General features: G+C 40.3%; 2 protein-coding genes across 2 annotated transcripts in view; one reads left to right on the top strand and one right to left on the bottom strand.

The window, feature by feature from the left end:
• Positions 1–978, bottom strand: part of pld6 (phospholipase D family, member 6) — a 3,982-nt gene extending 3,004 nt beyond the window's left edge. Inside the window, exons 1-2 of the mRNA XM_014004829.1 lie at positions 800–978; positions 257–486 (exon numbers count right to left, since the gene is read on the bottom strand). Of these exons, the coding sequence (XP_013860283.1) occupies positions 257–486; positions 800–978 (409 nt within the window). The remainder of the gene's footprint in view (positions 1–256; positions 487–799) is intronic.
• Positions 979–2,451: 1,473 nt separating this feature from the next.
• Positions 2,452–5,211, top strand: LOC106515229 (transcription elongation factor 1 homolog). The gene is made up of 4 exons (XM_014004915.1): positions 2,452–2,504; positions 2,785–2,910; positions 3,002–3,072; positions 4,143–5,211. Exons 2-4 carry the CDS (start codon positions 2,795–2,797, stop codon positions 4,205–4,207), a joined length of 252 nt encoding a protein of 83 aa, XP_013860369.1. The 5' UTR covers positions 2,452–2,504; positions 2,785–2,794; the 3' UTR covers positions 4,208–5,211.
• The last annotated feature ends 10,048 nt before the right edge of the window (positions 5,212–15,259 follow it).

The raw sequence follows: 15,259 nt of genomic DNA, 5'->3' as shown, positions 1-15,259 counted from the left end.
CACACACACACACACACACACACACACACACACACACACACACACACACACACATATACATCCCAACTAGTTCAACTCAAATGAATACAGATAAGTATAATAATATTTATATAATGTCATTTGATTTTTTTTCTAAGTCAATTAAAATATATCAGATTAGATGTTAAGTTTTCAATGGATCCCAATGACTAATTATAAAGCTTTGAGACATACAAACTGTAGAAAAAAAAGCTAAATAAAAACGTGTTTCCCTTACCAGCCTTGCGGAGGACACCGATCTGGGAGCCAGTTATGGCAGAGTAGTTCTTGTCAGACACGACTCGGACAGTTACGCCCTTGCTATGCAGCAGCAGTACAGCCCGACACAGATCCATGTTGGAAAAGGAAAAAATACACAAGTCCAGAGAAGAGGAAGCAGACAAGATGTGGCGGAGAAGACGGGAGAAAGAAGTCTCCACACCATGAGGCAAGGGGCAGAAACAGGAGCTGGAAAGAAACCAGGAATAAAAATCAGTATTAAAAAAAAGTATATATACTGTATGTGTGTGTGTGTATGTATATACAGTATATATAAAGAAATGTGTATTATAAATTACCTGTAAAGTTTTAAAAGTATTTTAAACCTTCATCACACTGAATGCAAATTCATTCATACATAACCAAAATAATATTTAACATACGAAAATATCCTTTGCATGAAAAAAATWCATATCAAAGTAATTTTTTGTTGTATCATACCAACTTCAGAGATGTTTTGATCAGACTTAACCCAACCAATAAATATAAATGTTTCACTTACTGAGTGGTGGTGGGAGTGAAGATGTGCTCCACACAGGCCATGTCTGACGGGAAGAAGAGGACCTCATTTAGGGTTCTTCTTTGCTTTAGGCGACCAAAGAGCCGACCCAGCAGCTCCAGACTGAGAGTGAGGGCCGCTGCCCCCAGGCCAACCACCTTTACAGTCCACAACACCGACATCTACCACCATACAAAGATTTATACGGTTGGAACCAGATAAAAGGACAAAATACACAGGGACAAATACTTTAATTTTTGGAGACATGTCTTTTGTTCTGATTAGACTAAAACTGAACTGTTTGACCATAATTCTCATTTGTAGGAAAGGTTTGCAAGCCTGAGAACTCCATAATAACCTGGAAGTATGAGGGCGGTAGTACCATGTTGTGGGGATGTTTTGCTAGGAGGGACTGGTGCACTTCATAAAATAGGTGGCATTGTGAGGACAGAACAGTAAGTGGAAGCAGCATCTCAAGACACCAGTCAGGAAGTTAAAGTTTGGGTGCAAATGTACTTTCAAACGGACAATGACTTTAACCACACTGCCAAGTTACAAAGTGACATAAAGTCAACGTTTACGAATTGGCCAACACAAATCTGTGGGCAGAGTCAAAACAGCACRTGAGAGCAAGGCAGTCTACAAACCTGACTCAGTTCCACCGATTCTGTCCAGAGTGATGAGATCAAATTTRGATATTTAGCAAATAGAAATGAATTTAATACCAGGCACAATTTAGTGTGATTTATTGTCAGACAGTAAAGGAAAAAAAAAGTTATGTGTATGTATACAGTGTAAGTGCACATCTGATTTCAACTGTACAAGTTTATACATTTGTACATAAAAAAAAAAAATTAAAAATGAATAAAATGTGATAACCCAAAGATAACCAAATTTTCATGCATTATTTATGTGAGAATGTCATCAGTCCACTACTTACTTACACATGGTCTAGAAATTTTATTTTTGGAACATTTAACCTCAGGCAGACCTTAAAAATGCATCAAATATGAGAACAAAAGACAAAACTCTGACTTTAATCGTAAGGTTCTGAGAAAAAAATCAGAACTCAGGAATTTCTCTCTCTCTCGGCTCTTCAGTAGCCTAGTAAATTAAAGGTAAACTGCATGAGAATAAAAAGCATGTCAATCAAACTTATTAACAATACTGCTTTAACTGAGCTGTTTAATCCTGCAAAACCTTGCAGTAAATATTATAAAAATCTATGTCAAGACAAAATTCACATTTGACATTACTGATTTTTTTCTTCTGTTTACGTTTCAATCCATTTTGTCGATTGTATTTTAACTAAAAAAGACGCTAAACTAAAGTTAGCTAGCTTTAGTCAAAGCATCACTTGTTTTAATGACAAAATGTTTGATGTTTCTAAACAGCACTACACAATAAATAAATTACGATGCACACTTTATTAAAAGTAGACGGATATGTAAACAAAAAAAAGCTAACAACAGTCAAAACATGACAAGATTTAAAAGGCACAACACCTGYCTGCGTGAGTTTCTGTCGCCACCATGCGGGACTCTTTTAAACCATCCACATTTCGTCACTTCCTGTTAAACTGATTGACATGTAACACAGCCAATGACAAACTTGAACTCTCGCACTTTCCTCCAATCAGTGAAAGGAAGTGGCAGCCGGAACCGGGAGGTTTTGCTCTCAGTACGTCGAGGAATTTTAACTCGCAAAGGTAAACAAAATTAAAGTTCCGCGAATTAACTTTAACTGTGATGTTATGTTTACTTTATACTGTTTTCGAAGCCTGATTAAAAACATTATAAACGAGGTACATTCCACGTGTCTATATGCAAAATAAATAGCGAATAAACATTCAAAACAAACAATTAGCATGCTAACTGACCAACAGTGGACGGAAGTCAGTGCCAAGTTAACTTGTTTTTTTTTGTTAAAATGTTTGGTGGTATTCACTTTAGGCACATGCTGGCCTGTCTTTTGTTTCTTTTATTCAGTTTGTGTGAAATGGGACGCCGCAAGTCCAAAAGAAAGCCTCCCCCTAAGAAAAAGATGACGGGGGACCTGGAAAGTCAGTTCACCTGCCCCTTCTGCAACCACGAGAAGTCGTGTGACGTCAAAATGTAAAACACTTTAAATACCCACCTGAACGCAGCTATTTTCATCTATTCTGTTTATCGAATGCTTGGTAACTTGTCTTTTCTGTGTCCACAGGGAAAGAAGCAGAAACACTGGGATCATATCTTGTTCTGTGTGCTTAGAGGAGTTCCAGACTCCCATCACCTGTATCCTTTTTCGACTTCTAGACAGTTTGTTTACATGCATTAACAAAAATATTGTCAGTACATTTAAATGTTGCAGTACTTTCTATGTTTTGTTGRCATTTTATACCCAGTGAAGTAAATGAGTTTTCAAATAAACCTTCAGCTAATTTTCAAAGTTGTCATCTTTCATATAAATAGTTCTGTTAACAAGCAATCAATATTGTGGGCAACMTTYAGTTATTTCGTTATTTACTGACAAYGTACTTGATTTGTAGAAACTCTGTGCTAAATATTTTTTCTTCAGTAACTTGTGACCATTGATTGAMAGGTTTAGAGGTTTCTAAAAGCTACAACAAATCTTGGTAAACAAATCGGAAACCGAACGAGTAGCTGAGTTTTTTTTTATTCTTCCATTTAAAGCAGAATTGTTTTATGCTGAAAAATAATATACAGGCAGATGTTATGTTAAAGTAGTATCTCACTGATCTGTGATTGTTGGCAACTTGTTGCCTTTTAAGATTGCAAGAAAAATCTGTTGCGGTCTCACTGAACCAGCATTCAAGCAACCAATTTGTAAAAAAAAAAATCACTACCTATTTTTATATCTGCACAGCACGTTTGCAGCTTGTAAGATTGTATTCTAGGCTGGGCACATTATTTTGTTGCTTACATTGCACTTGGCCCATTTTATAGCCACTTTTGCAGCCATGCTTTGATTTCTGATGTARTTTTGAATGTTTTTTTGTCAGGTAGGAGCTCCCATGCCCTTGTCAAAAATGATGTAGTGCYATAGAGTTACTAAAACTTACCTGAGATCAGTTTGAGACTCCTGTGACTGTTTTGAGAGGAACTTTGCACATTTTTTTTTACATGTTCAAGAGACGAGGCTGCGAGCCACGTGAGAAACRTTTGAAGACATTTTACTCTTTCACAAATTCCATTGGCCAACAAGACCCAATGAGTCGCTGGATTTAGAATGAGTGAAAGACATTTTTTAATGGTGTTAAATTGTCCTAATGCTYAGCTCTGTTTCAGAATGCAATTTACTGTCCGTCCACTCTTTGTAGATTTTCCTCAGCTCCTGACTGTAGATTTGTCGGAGCCAGTTGATGTGTACAGTGACTGGATAGATGCCTGTGAAGCAGCCAATCAGTAGTCTTCATGGACCTGGACGTACCTCAGGAAAATGAAGAAGATGGTGTTGTGTTTATTTGGAGCAAGCAGCCGGTCCAAAGACTTGGTTAACATTTCCACTTCTGGCGTTCACAGATTTATTGGTTACTTGAAAGTTACAACGCTGTGAGCAACAATCTGAGGTCTGCAGCAAAAAAAACTTTATTTTGAAATTTAGCTTTTTCTTTCACGTCCATTGTTTCCAGTTAGAATTCTGACTTTAATTGTTGAGACATAATTTGTTATTTGAAGGGCACTTTTACCTCACATGAAAAGGGTTATCTTCTTCCTTCTTTTTTTTTTTTTTAGAAATGTGCTAGCTCTCAGATAAATGCAGGTGAGTAGAATATTTACTTTGTAAAGTACAAAAACAAGAATGTAGATATTTTGCTTATTTAAAATTCAGTTGGTAGAGCAGCCATAAGTTTTTTACAAGAGACCTATACAGTACATTAAAAAAAATTGAATATTTTTGTATTTCATTGGGAAAGCAACCTTATAAGCCTCAGGACAAAGATTCAGAACTGTTCTTGTTGAATCGGTTCAGAATTAAAAGTTGAACGGGTAAAAATTGAAAAGTCATTTTGAAAAGAAAGCATTTATTTTCTGTTCAGATTTTCAGCAGGAGTGTACYGCTTGAGCTGGATTTTAATTCATTTCAGCTGGTTGTCGTCACATTTTACAGTTAATTTTAGCATCTTGTTTAAATCCTGCAACTGATCCAAGTCCTTTCTGTACGTGTAAAATAATCCATGTGATTCATTCCCAGTCAAACATGCTGCTGCTGCCATTTTCTTTTTGCAACACTGATTACTGCTCTGTTTCCTCATAAAGACTCTAGTTCCACAGTATTAGTTTATCCCACTCAGAGACAAAATTCATTTGATTTTTAACGGGTACGTTTATTGCTTTTCATGAGTTTGTTTGTTTTATGCTCACTGAAAGAAAGCTCTTTCCAAAAGGAATAAATCACCTGTTTTAAAAGTGCATCTCGTTTCTTTATATCAATCTTATTATGGCTTAATCGGCATTTTCCCACMGATCATTAGTAAGAATCATYTGCAACCAAATCAGTTTTTTACCTCTCATCTGTGTGAAAGTGTTTAGTTCTGATCAACTGAATAAAGAAGAAATGTCCTTAAGCAGTATGTGTTGGTTTATTATTAAAGAGCAACACGTGGTGGTGTTCAGCATTTAAATCCTGTCAATGAACCAGATTCAAAAAGCTAAAAATAATTTATCTTCAACTTCATCAGTATGTGGAATGGTGCATGTCTAACAATTTTGTTTTTATAAAGTGTCAGATTTACAGATGTTGAAAAAGTTTTTACTAAATYGCCTGAGCACACATCCACACTGCATGAAAAGAGTGGAATTAGTTTTTATTTAGCATTTTTATGTTCTGTATGAGAAACATCWAATTTATCCATTTTCTAAAATAAGAAGCTGTATTTTGAACAAATAARTGGAACAAACAATCTTTTGATTACATTTAATAGATGGAAACTCCCAAGTTATTCCCAACCAGAGCACGACGAGGCAGCTGCAGATAAAAGAGAAACACTTTGTGAACCAAGTTAAGTTTTAACGAATGCCATATTAAAAACAATACATTTATGATCAATGTATACACATTTCACATCATCAAAGAACATGTGAACCTCGTGATTAGGTCCATRATCTWAGTAGCAATAAAGGCCGAGCTTTCCTTGGAGGAATCCCCCACCTTCCATGTCAAAGTTGAAATGCTGAGAAGGGATGGAGTTGCAGCTGTTGTGGTCAGAGGGGGTTTGCAGGATATGTCCAGAGAGTGTGTGAGATTTAATGTAATGTAATGCTGTAAAATAAAAACWATTTCAAACATGATTTCTGTTTTATTAAATTAAACGAGTTGGTCGGTGAGCCTGAAAAAGATGTCTGGCATGTGTCAAAGCCATTTGTGACTTTTTTCAAGGTTGAAGTAAAATTCTTACACAACTTTAAATTGACTCTGTAAAACCAAACTGCAGCCAGATAATTTATGCTTTGTGAGGTAAATTAATTTCACTGCGGCCTGAAAATTTTTTTTATTCAAAATTCTTAAAATGAATGGAACAGGGCTTTTTTAAATTAATTTATAATACTGTAGTGTAAAATATCTTTAGTATTWAAAATTTGACTTTTTATTGCCTGCTACCAAAGACAAAAATATGACATTTTTGCATGTGTGTGTGTGTCAATGTACATAAAGTACTTTAAAGAATCAACCAAGTAAAAGTAAAAATGCCTTAACATAAAATWACTTTGGTAAAAATGTAAAAGTGCTTAAGTAAAAGTCATAAAACTACTCACAATAATCAGGAAAGTAAAAGTACGTTTAYACCCGTGCACTAAGCAGTGGCGGGCAGCACTAATCTAAAAATTAGTTCCACTAACACTAAAACACTAACTCAAATATTTAGGTCCCCTAATTCTAAAGCACTAATGCATTGAAAGTTTTAGCAAAAGCTAATTCTAAAGCACTAAAATGACCCAGTCAACCCATGAACATTCTTCAACAGACAACATGAGTCACATGTTGCCCTGTTGCACTCATCATTGACATTCCACAGTTGTATTTGAGTTCATATATTGTCWCCTGGTGGATAAGTGACACACATATGAACAAAATGTGTGACAGCTTTCACCCTCAGCTGTTAACATTAACGTTGATCAACAACATTTAAAGACCTCAGTTAGTGCTTCTAAATTTAGCCTAAAATTTAACAAGTGCTAATCCATTAATGAATTGTAAAATTAGCAAAAGCCCTAATCAGGAAATTTGTTCCCCTATTAGTGCTTTAGGGGAACTGTGCCCACCRCTGGCACTATGAAATAAAGTGTTAAATTGGTTCCAATAAGTCAAGTTGAGTAGAATTAGCAATTTACAGTTTATGTAAATTCAACATTTCATTTCTTAGAGTGCATAAAAAACTCCTTTCATGATGAGTTTTGGTCGCATTTAAATTTGTAACGTGTTAAATTGTATAGTAAAAAGTAAAATGATCTTTTTTTTTGTTTTAAATGTAGTAAAAAAAAGTTAAATTTTTGATTAAAAAAAACAAAACCGTAAAATTACAAGTCCTCAAAACATTACTTAAGTACTGTGACGAGTATGTACCGTACTTTGTTACAATACACCACAGGTGTGTGTGTTTGACTGTCATGCAAACAAACTCACTGCCAGATTTGAAGGAAACTCTAAGGATGTAATTTGCATGGTTAGGCCTGTATGTACAGTATAACTGATACTTTAAAGACAAACCAATACAACATGGCTGCCGTAGCTAACGGTGTTTGATAAAAACAAAAAATGGCTACAAGTCAGCTAATGTCACAGTTATTAATTTAAAATTTGGTGTGGTAGTAAAAGAGTCACCTCGATCTCTTACTCTGAACACACGTTTGCACTAAATCTATTTTTGAAATGTTCCTATTACCTACTGAAGTTAACTGTTGGCAAAATATCTCATGACTCACTGAATGGATTTTAATGAAGCTTTCAGAAAGTAATTTTTAGATGTATAAATCTACAACTGATCAACTTTTGGAGTTAGGGTTAGGAAACATACTGTATTAAGTTAAAATTTGATGCTTAGAGCCACTCACATAATACAGCCAGAACACAAACACATATTGTGACAACATATTGTAATATTGCATAAAATTGCGAATAACATTAATTTTTGTTTGTGACGTCGTAAACAATTCAGGCCAAGTCACGTGATCGTCCGAAATTATAACGAGTAATATCTAATAAGTTATAGCAGCACAAACAGCTGTTTCAACGGCACAAACCGGCTCAAACAAAGCACTACAAAATTMGACAAGTTTGGTTCATTTTTGGTTCATTTTGGAGCGAGCGGGTGGGATGGTGACCCCTGAATGACCCTTACAAATAATCTTTAATATACAAAAAAACCCATAGCAGCACAAACGACAATTTCAAGTGCACAAACGTGCACAAACGAAGCATTAACCACTCATCCAATTTGCCTTTTATTTTTCTGTGGTTAATTTTTTGGGAGGGGTCAGCTTCACTCAGCTGGTGTGTACAGCAGGATGGCCAACGGGGTGGCCAAAGGTTTGTCTGTGGTGGCCACGGCCACCCCCTGGCTCCGCCCCTGGTTGAGAACGCAGTCTTTCAGCTGACTGTATTGTGGCACATGTGAGCGACGACTCACTTTTAGAAGTCCTGCATCCAATTCATTCATCCCCGCCGAGCGCAGGGTGTAGCAGAGAGCACAAATGAAAGAAGACACTGTGTCTTCTGAGTGATAATAGATGAGATGTTGAGTGCCTGCCTGGGCTCTCCACCCAGGAGGAGTGTGCCGCTGCATGCACACCCTGCACTGTGTATTGTTTCTGATGATGGACCCCAGCTGGAGAGGTATTGACAGCGCCTCATGAAACATGCTGGAGGATGATTACAATGGAGACTGATCATCACTTAGCCTCTCCTCTGCCTCTGGCCCCTCCCCACTCCCTCGCTCCTTTCCTTCGCCTCTCCCGTTCGGCGCACGAGGTCAAGTGTCAACACTCGTCTCCGTTGTCAAGGCTGCCAATCACCCACACATTTGAGTCCAAGGCAACCGTTGCCAGGGAAACAGAGCAATTTCTGTTGCTAGGCACCCGGAGCTGTGCTCACAATAGTCATTTTGTTGCTTAGAAGCACACACACACACGACCTCGTATAAACACACACGCGAGCATAGAAATAGCTTTTTTTTGCCCAATCAACAAGTTCACCCAACGTCAGAGTGAAATTTTTGCTAATTATCGTCACACAGTGGAAAGAAATCACGCAAGAGTAATTGAGACAACTAACGAATTGCTGAATTTGCAAAGAGACGTTGATTTTCTAATTTATAATACTTAGCGATAATGCTAATGTTCCAAAAATGTAATTCAGGGCGCTTTTTTCTGCCCGATTAATCAGCGAGCTTGAACGTCAGAGAATTCTTCAAACCCGGTCCTCGAGTTGATCAATAAAAGACATAAACATCCATCATTCTGACCAAAAATAGTTAACCCATAAAAGCAGTCAATCTCTCCTTTCCYCCCCGGCCGGCGCACGGACCCAGTGAACCCGAACGTTGCGTGTGCTTTCAAATGGACACGATGTCTCAGTGTGCCTGTTTTTCATCAGCTCTCAAACCTTATTTCCCTGCTGGGATGCTGGCTGTGTAAAGCCCTGGTGTAGTTTTTTAGTGATGGTGCATGAGCCTAAATCTCCATCATGACAGCCAGTCGACTGAGTCGAACGCTGAAATGTCAGCCACGGGTGCAAGCTTTCCATGTCTGCATGTGTTACTGTCGCCTGTTGCTGCCATCAAACTCACATTTTTCTTTTCTTTCCCCCTTTTTTTATAATGTGTCGCAAAAAGGTAGGRAGGAAAAGTACTCAGTAGTTATAATGTACCATCTACCAAATACGTCCAAACATGCTTCAAGCGTGAAGGGCTCTGAAAGACACCMGTCCATTGATAAGATTATGGGCTCACTTGTGAATGACAGGCGGACKCAGTTAAGAAATTGGCATTAACGTCCGAGTCGGAAGAATTTTCCATTAAGCTCCCTGAACTAATACCAGGGGTTTTCAGCTTAGACTTTCCTGCCAGAAACACGGGCAGGACTGGCTGAACGTTGCTGACAAAACAAAGTCACCGGCTCTACAAGTGTGCAGGGCCAACACGGCGGATRGAAGATCAGAGATGATAAAACCTCATCAGCGGCTGAATTTGATTTGGCCTTGGCGGCGTTCCACTTAAAACCACTTTCTGACTGAACAAAGCAAGCATCATAAAGAGAAAAAAAATGTTGTCTTCTTCATATTCCTCAGAGCGGCTGATGAACACGAATATGTCCAGAACAACGATGATCGAGCTTCCACTCGACTACGCGTATTCTCAAGCAATAACATCCACATCTGTATTATCAACCCAAGAATACCCGTGGTCGAGACCGGAGCAGAGATGCCCACCTCCTCCCATTCACTCCTKTCGTTCTCCTTTCATTCTCGTCCACTCTGTTCATCCTTTCAGCTCCTGCGCTCTGAATAAGATTGCAGCGTGGAGGCGAATCTTTGAGGATGGCACCTAGGAGAACAGAGACAAAAGAGATCGTATTTTATCCTTGAGTGGCAACGCAGCAGCCCCCCTCAGAGATCATAATACACATTTTATGTACGGCTTCAGCTCCCCCCGTTGGACTAATAACTTGTTTGCTCTTTGGCTACAAACGTAAATATCAGCTYCACCTGATCTGTAACAGATTATGCTGCCAACAAGTTCGTCCCCTGAAATCAAGCAACTGTTTAGCCGGGCACTTAAGGAGAGATCAGGCACACCGATTATCAAACAAGGTGTCAAGGTGTATTACTCAGCGCTGATGGGAGGGGGACATTAACCGAGACGTTTTGTCCTCTCATTGTCCTGCATGTCCGTCTCAAATCATCTCCTCCCCACAGAAACACACACCCTCTGTCTTTCCTTCGTCCCATGGAGAATAAGGCAGATCCACACTTGCCAATTAGAGACACACTGGCTGTCAGCTGAAGAGGAGCGAGGAGGAGAATCATTGAAGGAATAGAGGGGGGAGGAAGGGAGGCGTTTGCCCCAGCACCGCGGCCAGCTCCTCCTTTAAAACTCCAGCTACTTTCCAGACAAGACGACCCCCCACCCACACACACATACAMACCTCCTGTTTCTCTTCTCACTTTTCCTCTTAACCTTTCCTCTTTAATCACGGTGATAGGCCTGTCGTCATCACTGCCCCGTGTTTGCCCTCTCATCCACCCCCCCTGCCCTTCTTGCTCATCCTCACATCAGCTTGTTGATCCACTCAGACACATGCACTACATGAAGCATACGTCTGCGCTTCCCTTCAGCTATCAAAGCCATCCGCCATGAAACCTGACACTCCGGGAAAATTCCCATTTGCTGCTTACAATCCAGTCCCCCCACCCCACACACACACACACCATCTCCCGCCCCCTCATCTCCCACACTCCTGAGAGTCTTAACCTGCTGTCACTGTGAGGCAAGTCGAGGAGATCTTGACGTCTCGCTCATTACCCACACTCCCCTCTCTCTCTCTCTCTCTCCCTCCCTGGGTTCTTCTCCTCTCTCCTCGTCTCCCTCCCACTCGCCTCTTGCCTCCTTCCTCCATCCCAACTGTCCAAGTCTGGCCTGCCGGTGATGGCAACTCAAGTGGACGTGTCTTCTGTTCTCACCACGAGCTGTGAAGAGATGCACGGAGGTGTCAGAGATCTGGTGTAAAAATACACCCCGATGCTGCCCGGCTCGCTGCACGGGACCAGCGTGTGTCAGCTCCGTGTCACCACAACGTCTTCATCTGATCTGAAGGCACTCTTCTGTGGTTTGCTTTTTTTTTTCTTAGTGGGTGTGCCATAGAGGAGCAGGTTGGAGCATATGGACAAGTAGGCCTTTTTTTCTTTTTGTCATGCAAACTGATCACGCGCCCACAATTTTCTGATTCTCCACCCTCCCGATAACAGCTTTATAGACTGGTAAGAACTTTTATTCAATGCCGAAAGACATCTGGTTCGCCTTCATACAACAACCCATTTCCTAAATTGACTTGATTGGAAGTGAACTGGCTCCAGCTGGAGGGCCTAATGAAAGAAAATCGGTCTGTGTTTCATATTTATGCCTGATGCAAACAGACTTTATCAATCCTTTTATGTACCTGGTCTTTGGGATAGGGCGCAGAATTACAAGTGGCTGAGCCAGAGGCGAAGACGAAGACGGGGGCTTGTGATGGAAACAGGGAGCGAGCGGCTGCTGCATGGGCTGCCGCTTGCACATTATTGCTTAATTGTTTGGAACTAAAGGCCCCAGTTATGAGCATGGTTTTGCTTATGCCTGCGATGGCAAAAATCCTTTCCAGTCATTCCTGTAGAATTGAACACGGACAAAGATAACAGTAAATTCAGCCTGGATGCAAAATTTAACTACCTATTAAAAAAAAAAAAACTTATGGTAACCAACTTAATAGGGACACTTTCCTAAATCTTGCAAGGGCCCCTAGCTCAGAGTTGGCCTACTGGCCCACATAACCCACTGTATAAAAAAAAACAAACGCAGATAGCCAGCACCTGTTCTCTACGTGACAGGCTTGGATATGAAGCTTTCTTTTGTTTGTAAATACATCCGCTTCCACTGACAAGGAGATCCCAGTTCAGAGCCCGGATTGAACGTTTAACCCTTTCCAGGGAGGAGGGAGAAAGGGGGATCTGAGGCATCTCTTCAATCATCACAACACAGGCTACAAAAGAAAGAAAGAAAAAAAAAGGAGGAAAGACACGCTGGCATGTTGCAGGTAGGTGTGATGCCCATCATGTGTTGGGCACCTGCTGCAACCTGTTCACTTAATCACATCAGGAAAAGCAGCTTCCAGCCTCAACTCTGGTTTTGTCAGCATCATCAGATCACATCGGTCCAAACAAAGTGGCCGGGATCAAATCGGCTTTAAATGTTGAAAGAGGGGGAAAAAGAAAGAAAAGGACTTACCGCCACGTTTACGCAGCTGCCACGAAGAATCGCTTCTAAGTGTCACGCATTGTGTCCACGCTGCAGTGTGAGAACACTGTGCAGGGAAACGCCCCCCACCCCACCACCTCCAACCCCTCCCTCCTCCTCCTCCTCCTCCTCCTCTCTATGCTGTTCCTTTCTCCACTGTGCGCTTCTCCTCCTCCTCCTCCTCCAGCCTGGAGAGAATCACAGAACCACTCCTTTTTCTTTCTTTCTTCTTTCTTTCCGAGTGATGGAGGGATGGAGCCTGTGCAGCTGCTGCAGCAACAGCAGCATCCCGAGCAATGCAACTCCTCTCTGCAACCTCTCACCTCTCCTCTCCTCCCGCCTCTCAGCAGTGGTTCCTCCACCCCTCCACTCCTCTTTCCACCGCTCCCCCCCACTCCTGTCCATCCCGAACCACGCTGCCGACAGAGGAGCATGCCCCAAAGAGCTGCGGTTCGGCTGCTTCCGAGTCATGATGGAGCTCTGACAGGTCCAGTTAAAACACAAGGTTCAGACTTCAACAATGACTGCACGCCTGAGATTTTTTTTTTTAAATTTATCATTTTTTATGTTGGAGCAAATTTCCTTTAAGTTTTCATCTTAAGTTTTAATGTATGTTATAGATATGTTTATTTTCTCAAGATTTTATTGATGACTCCTCTCACTGAACAAATAAATACAAAGCAAACAGAAAGGATTTAGTTCAGCCATTTTGGAGTGGGGTTCTGTGGGAAATGTTCTAAATTATTAATGTCTTACCTGGTGTCGATAACTGAATGGTGTCACTTTGGACACAAAGGCCCCACAGGACTAACAAGCTAATGGCAAGTCCCAAACGCATAGTATGCTGCTGTCCTAAAACAACTCACTTCTTTAACTTGTCTTTGTGATTTATGATCGCTTTTTTATAAACCATACATCAGTTTCACATCGAAGAGTTACACAAGAAATTCTGTGGGTTTTGCAAGTGCAATCAGCTGCAACTAGCTGTAGCACTTCCAGGGAATTCAAAAGCACTTCCAGCAAGATGTTTAATAATATTTCCAGTGCTGGCTCTAGCCATCTTGGTGCCCTAGGCGAGTTGAAGCGCACCCCCCACCCCAGAACTATGTCCCACCAACCCCAATTTAAACCCCTAAAAACAAGTTTGACAGTGAAAGGTACTATGGTAAACTTCTAACAAWWACATACATGTCAACTTGTACGGATTTTCCGTAAGTTATAAGGATTTTATGTCAATCAAATGAGAGAGAGGGTGGGGGCGATTGCTGCATTGGGAGGGTGGTTTATGGGTAGTTTATTTTTCCTGTAATATTTTTATAGTTTTTTAAGACAAAGCTAAGTGAAAGGGGCACTGAGCAGAGTTACAACCAGGGATTACAAATAATTACTTTTTTTTGTTCTGCAGTTTGGCGCCCCCTCCAGCAGATGGTGCTCCAGGCGACCGCCTAGTTCGCCTATGCCAAGAGCCGGCTCTGATTATTTCTCTCAAGATAACAGCTCAATGGAAGAATTGGCAGTGTTGTAAATAAAAGACATGAGCAGCAATGAAATGTTGAACATGTTGTAAGTTGGTTAAATCCACTAAACCAGTGTTTTTCAACMCTGGCCCTCGAGGCACACTAACGTAGCTGATTTCAATTAACAGGCTTCTGTTGAACTGCAACCATCTGAATCAGGTGGGTTAAAGCAGGGAAACGTCTAAAACATGCAGGGCMGTGGGCCTTGAGGACTAAGGTTGGGAAACACTGCACCATACATCTGAAAACAATTCAGTTTTAAAAATGCAATGGTTGCGTTGCCATTTAAACCTTTACATTGCCATCAGTTTTACACGTTTCAGTGAAAGTATAAAACCTGTCAGAAGTGGCCCCTAGATGACCCGGGTGTGTTACAGCTATAGCTGCTTCTGCAAGCGGTTGTTCCAAATGAATAAATGTGTAGTGCTGAGCTGATAATGGTGTAAAAGTTAATAAAATGATGTTTCTCATGAATCAGAATGGAAGTTTTGGGTATTAAAGTTGTTTTAAGGCAACATCAGTCCACTTTGATTGCCTGCTCAGACTCACAATAACACTTTTTACTGTAAATGCAATAAAATAGACATTGCCTTTCACAAAGTGTGTCTCTTTTTGCTTTAAGACCTGAGTGCAAAGTGCATACACCCAAACTAATATGACCGAGCATTAAGGTTTCTCCTTATAACTGGAAGTGAGGAGTCTTTAACTTATCATCCTCTGCATGTGTGACCAGATGCTTCTTTCTCTTGTAGTTTTTCACACAGCAACTGTTTGAGTCTTACTTTTTACTTTGTGATTCTGTCTGCATGCCTTTAAAAACGCTGCTGGGAATGAAGAAACACTAGTGTGTGGTTATCATGGTGACCCTAACGAGCCACAGCATCTTTAAAATTGATTTTGATCTTGGTTCTCTTTGCATTTTTATACAGTTTATACAACAAAACACAATTATTGTTA

Source organism: Austrofundulus limnaeus, unplaced genomic scaffold (genome assembly GCF_001266775.1).
Source record: "Austrofundulus limnaeus strain Quisiro unplaced genomic scaffold, Austrofundulus_limnaeus-1.0 Scaffold27, whole genome shotgun sequence".
NCBI lineage: Eukaryota > Metazoa > Chordata > Actinopteri > Cyprinodontiformes > Rivulidae > Austrofundulus > Austrofundulus limnaeus.
Note: the sequence above shows the minus strand (reverse complement) of the source record. Positions and strands in the feature narration are given on the sequence as shown.

What these genes read in the sequence shown, in the direction of transcription:
- LOC106515229 (XM_014004915.1), top strand. Translation starts at nt 2,795, where the DNA reads ATGGGACGCCGCAAGTCCAAAAGAAAGCCTCCCCCTAAGAAAAAGATG. An exon ending in AAGTCGTGTGACGTCAAAAT is followed by an intron (nt 2,911 to 3,001) that starts GTAAAACACTTT and finishes CTGTGTCCACAG; the next exon opens with GGAAAGAAGCAGAAACACTG. An exon ending in GTTCCAGACTCCCATCACCT is followed by an intron (nt 3,073 to 4,142) that starts GTATCCTTTTTC and finishes TCCTGACTGTAG; the next exon opens with ATTTGTCGGAGCCAGTTGAT.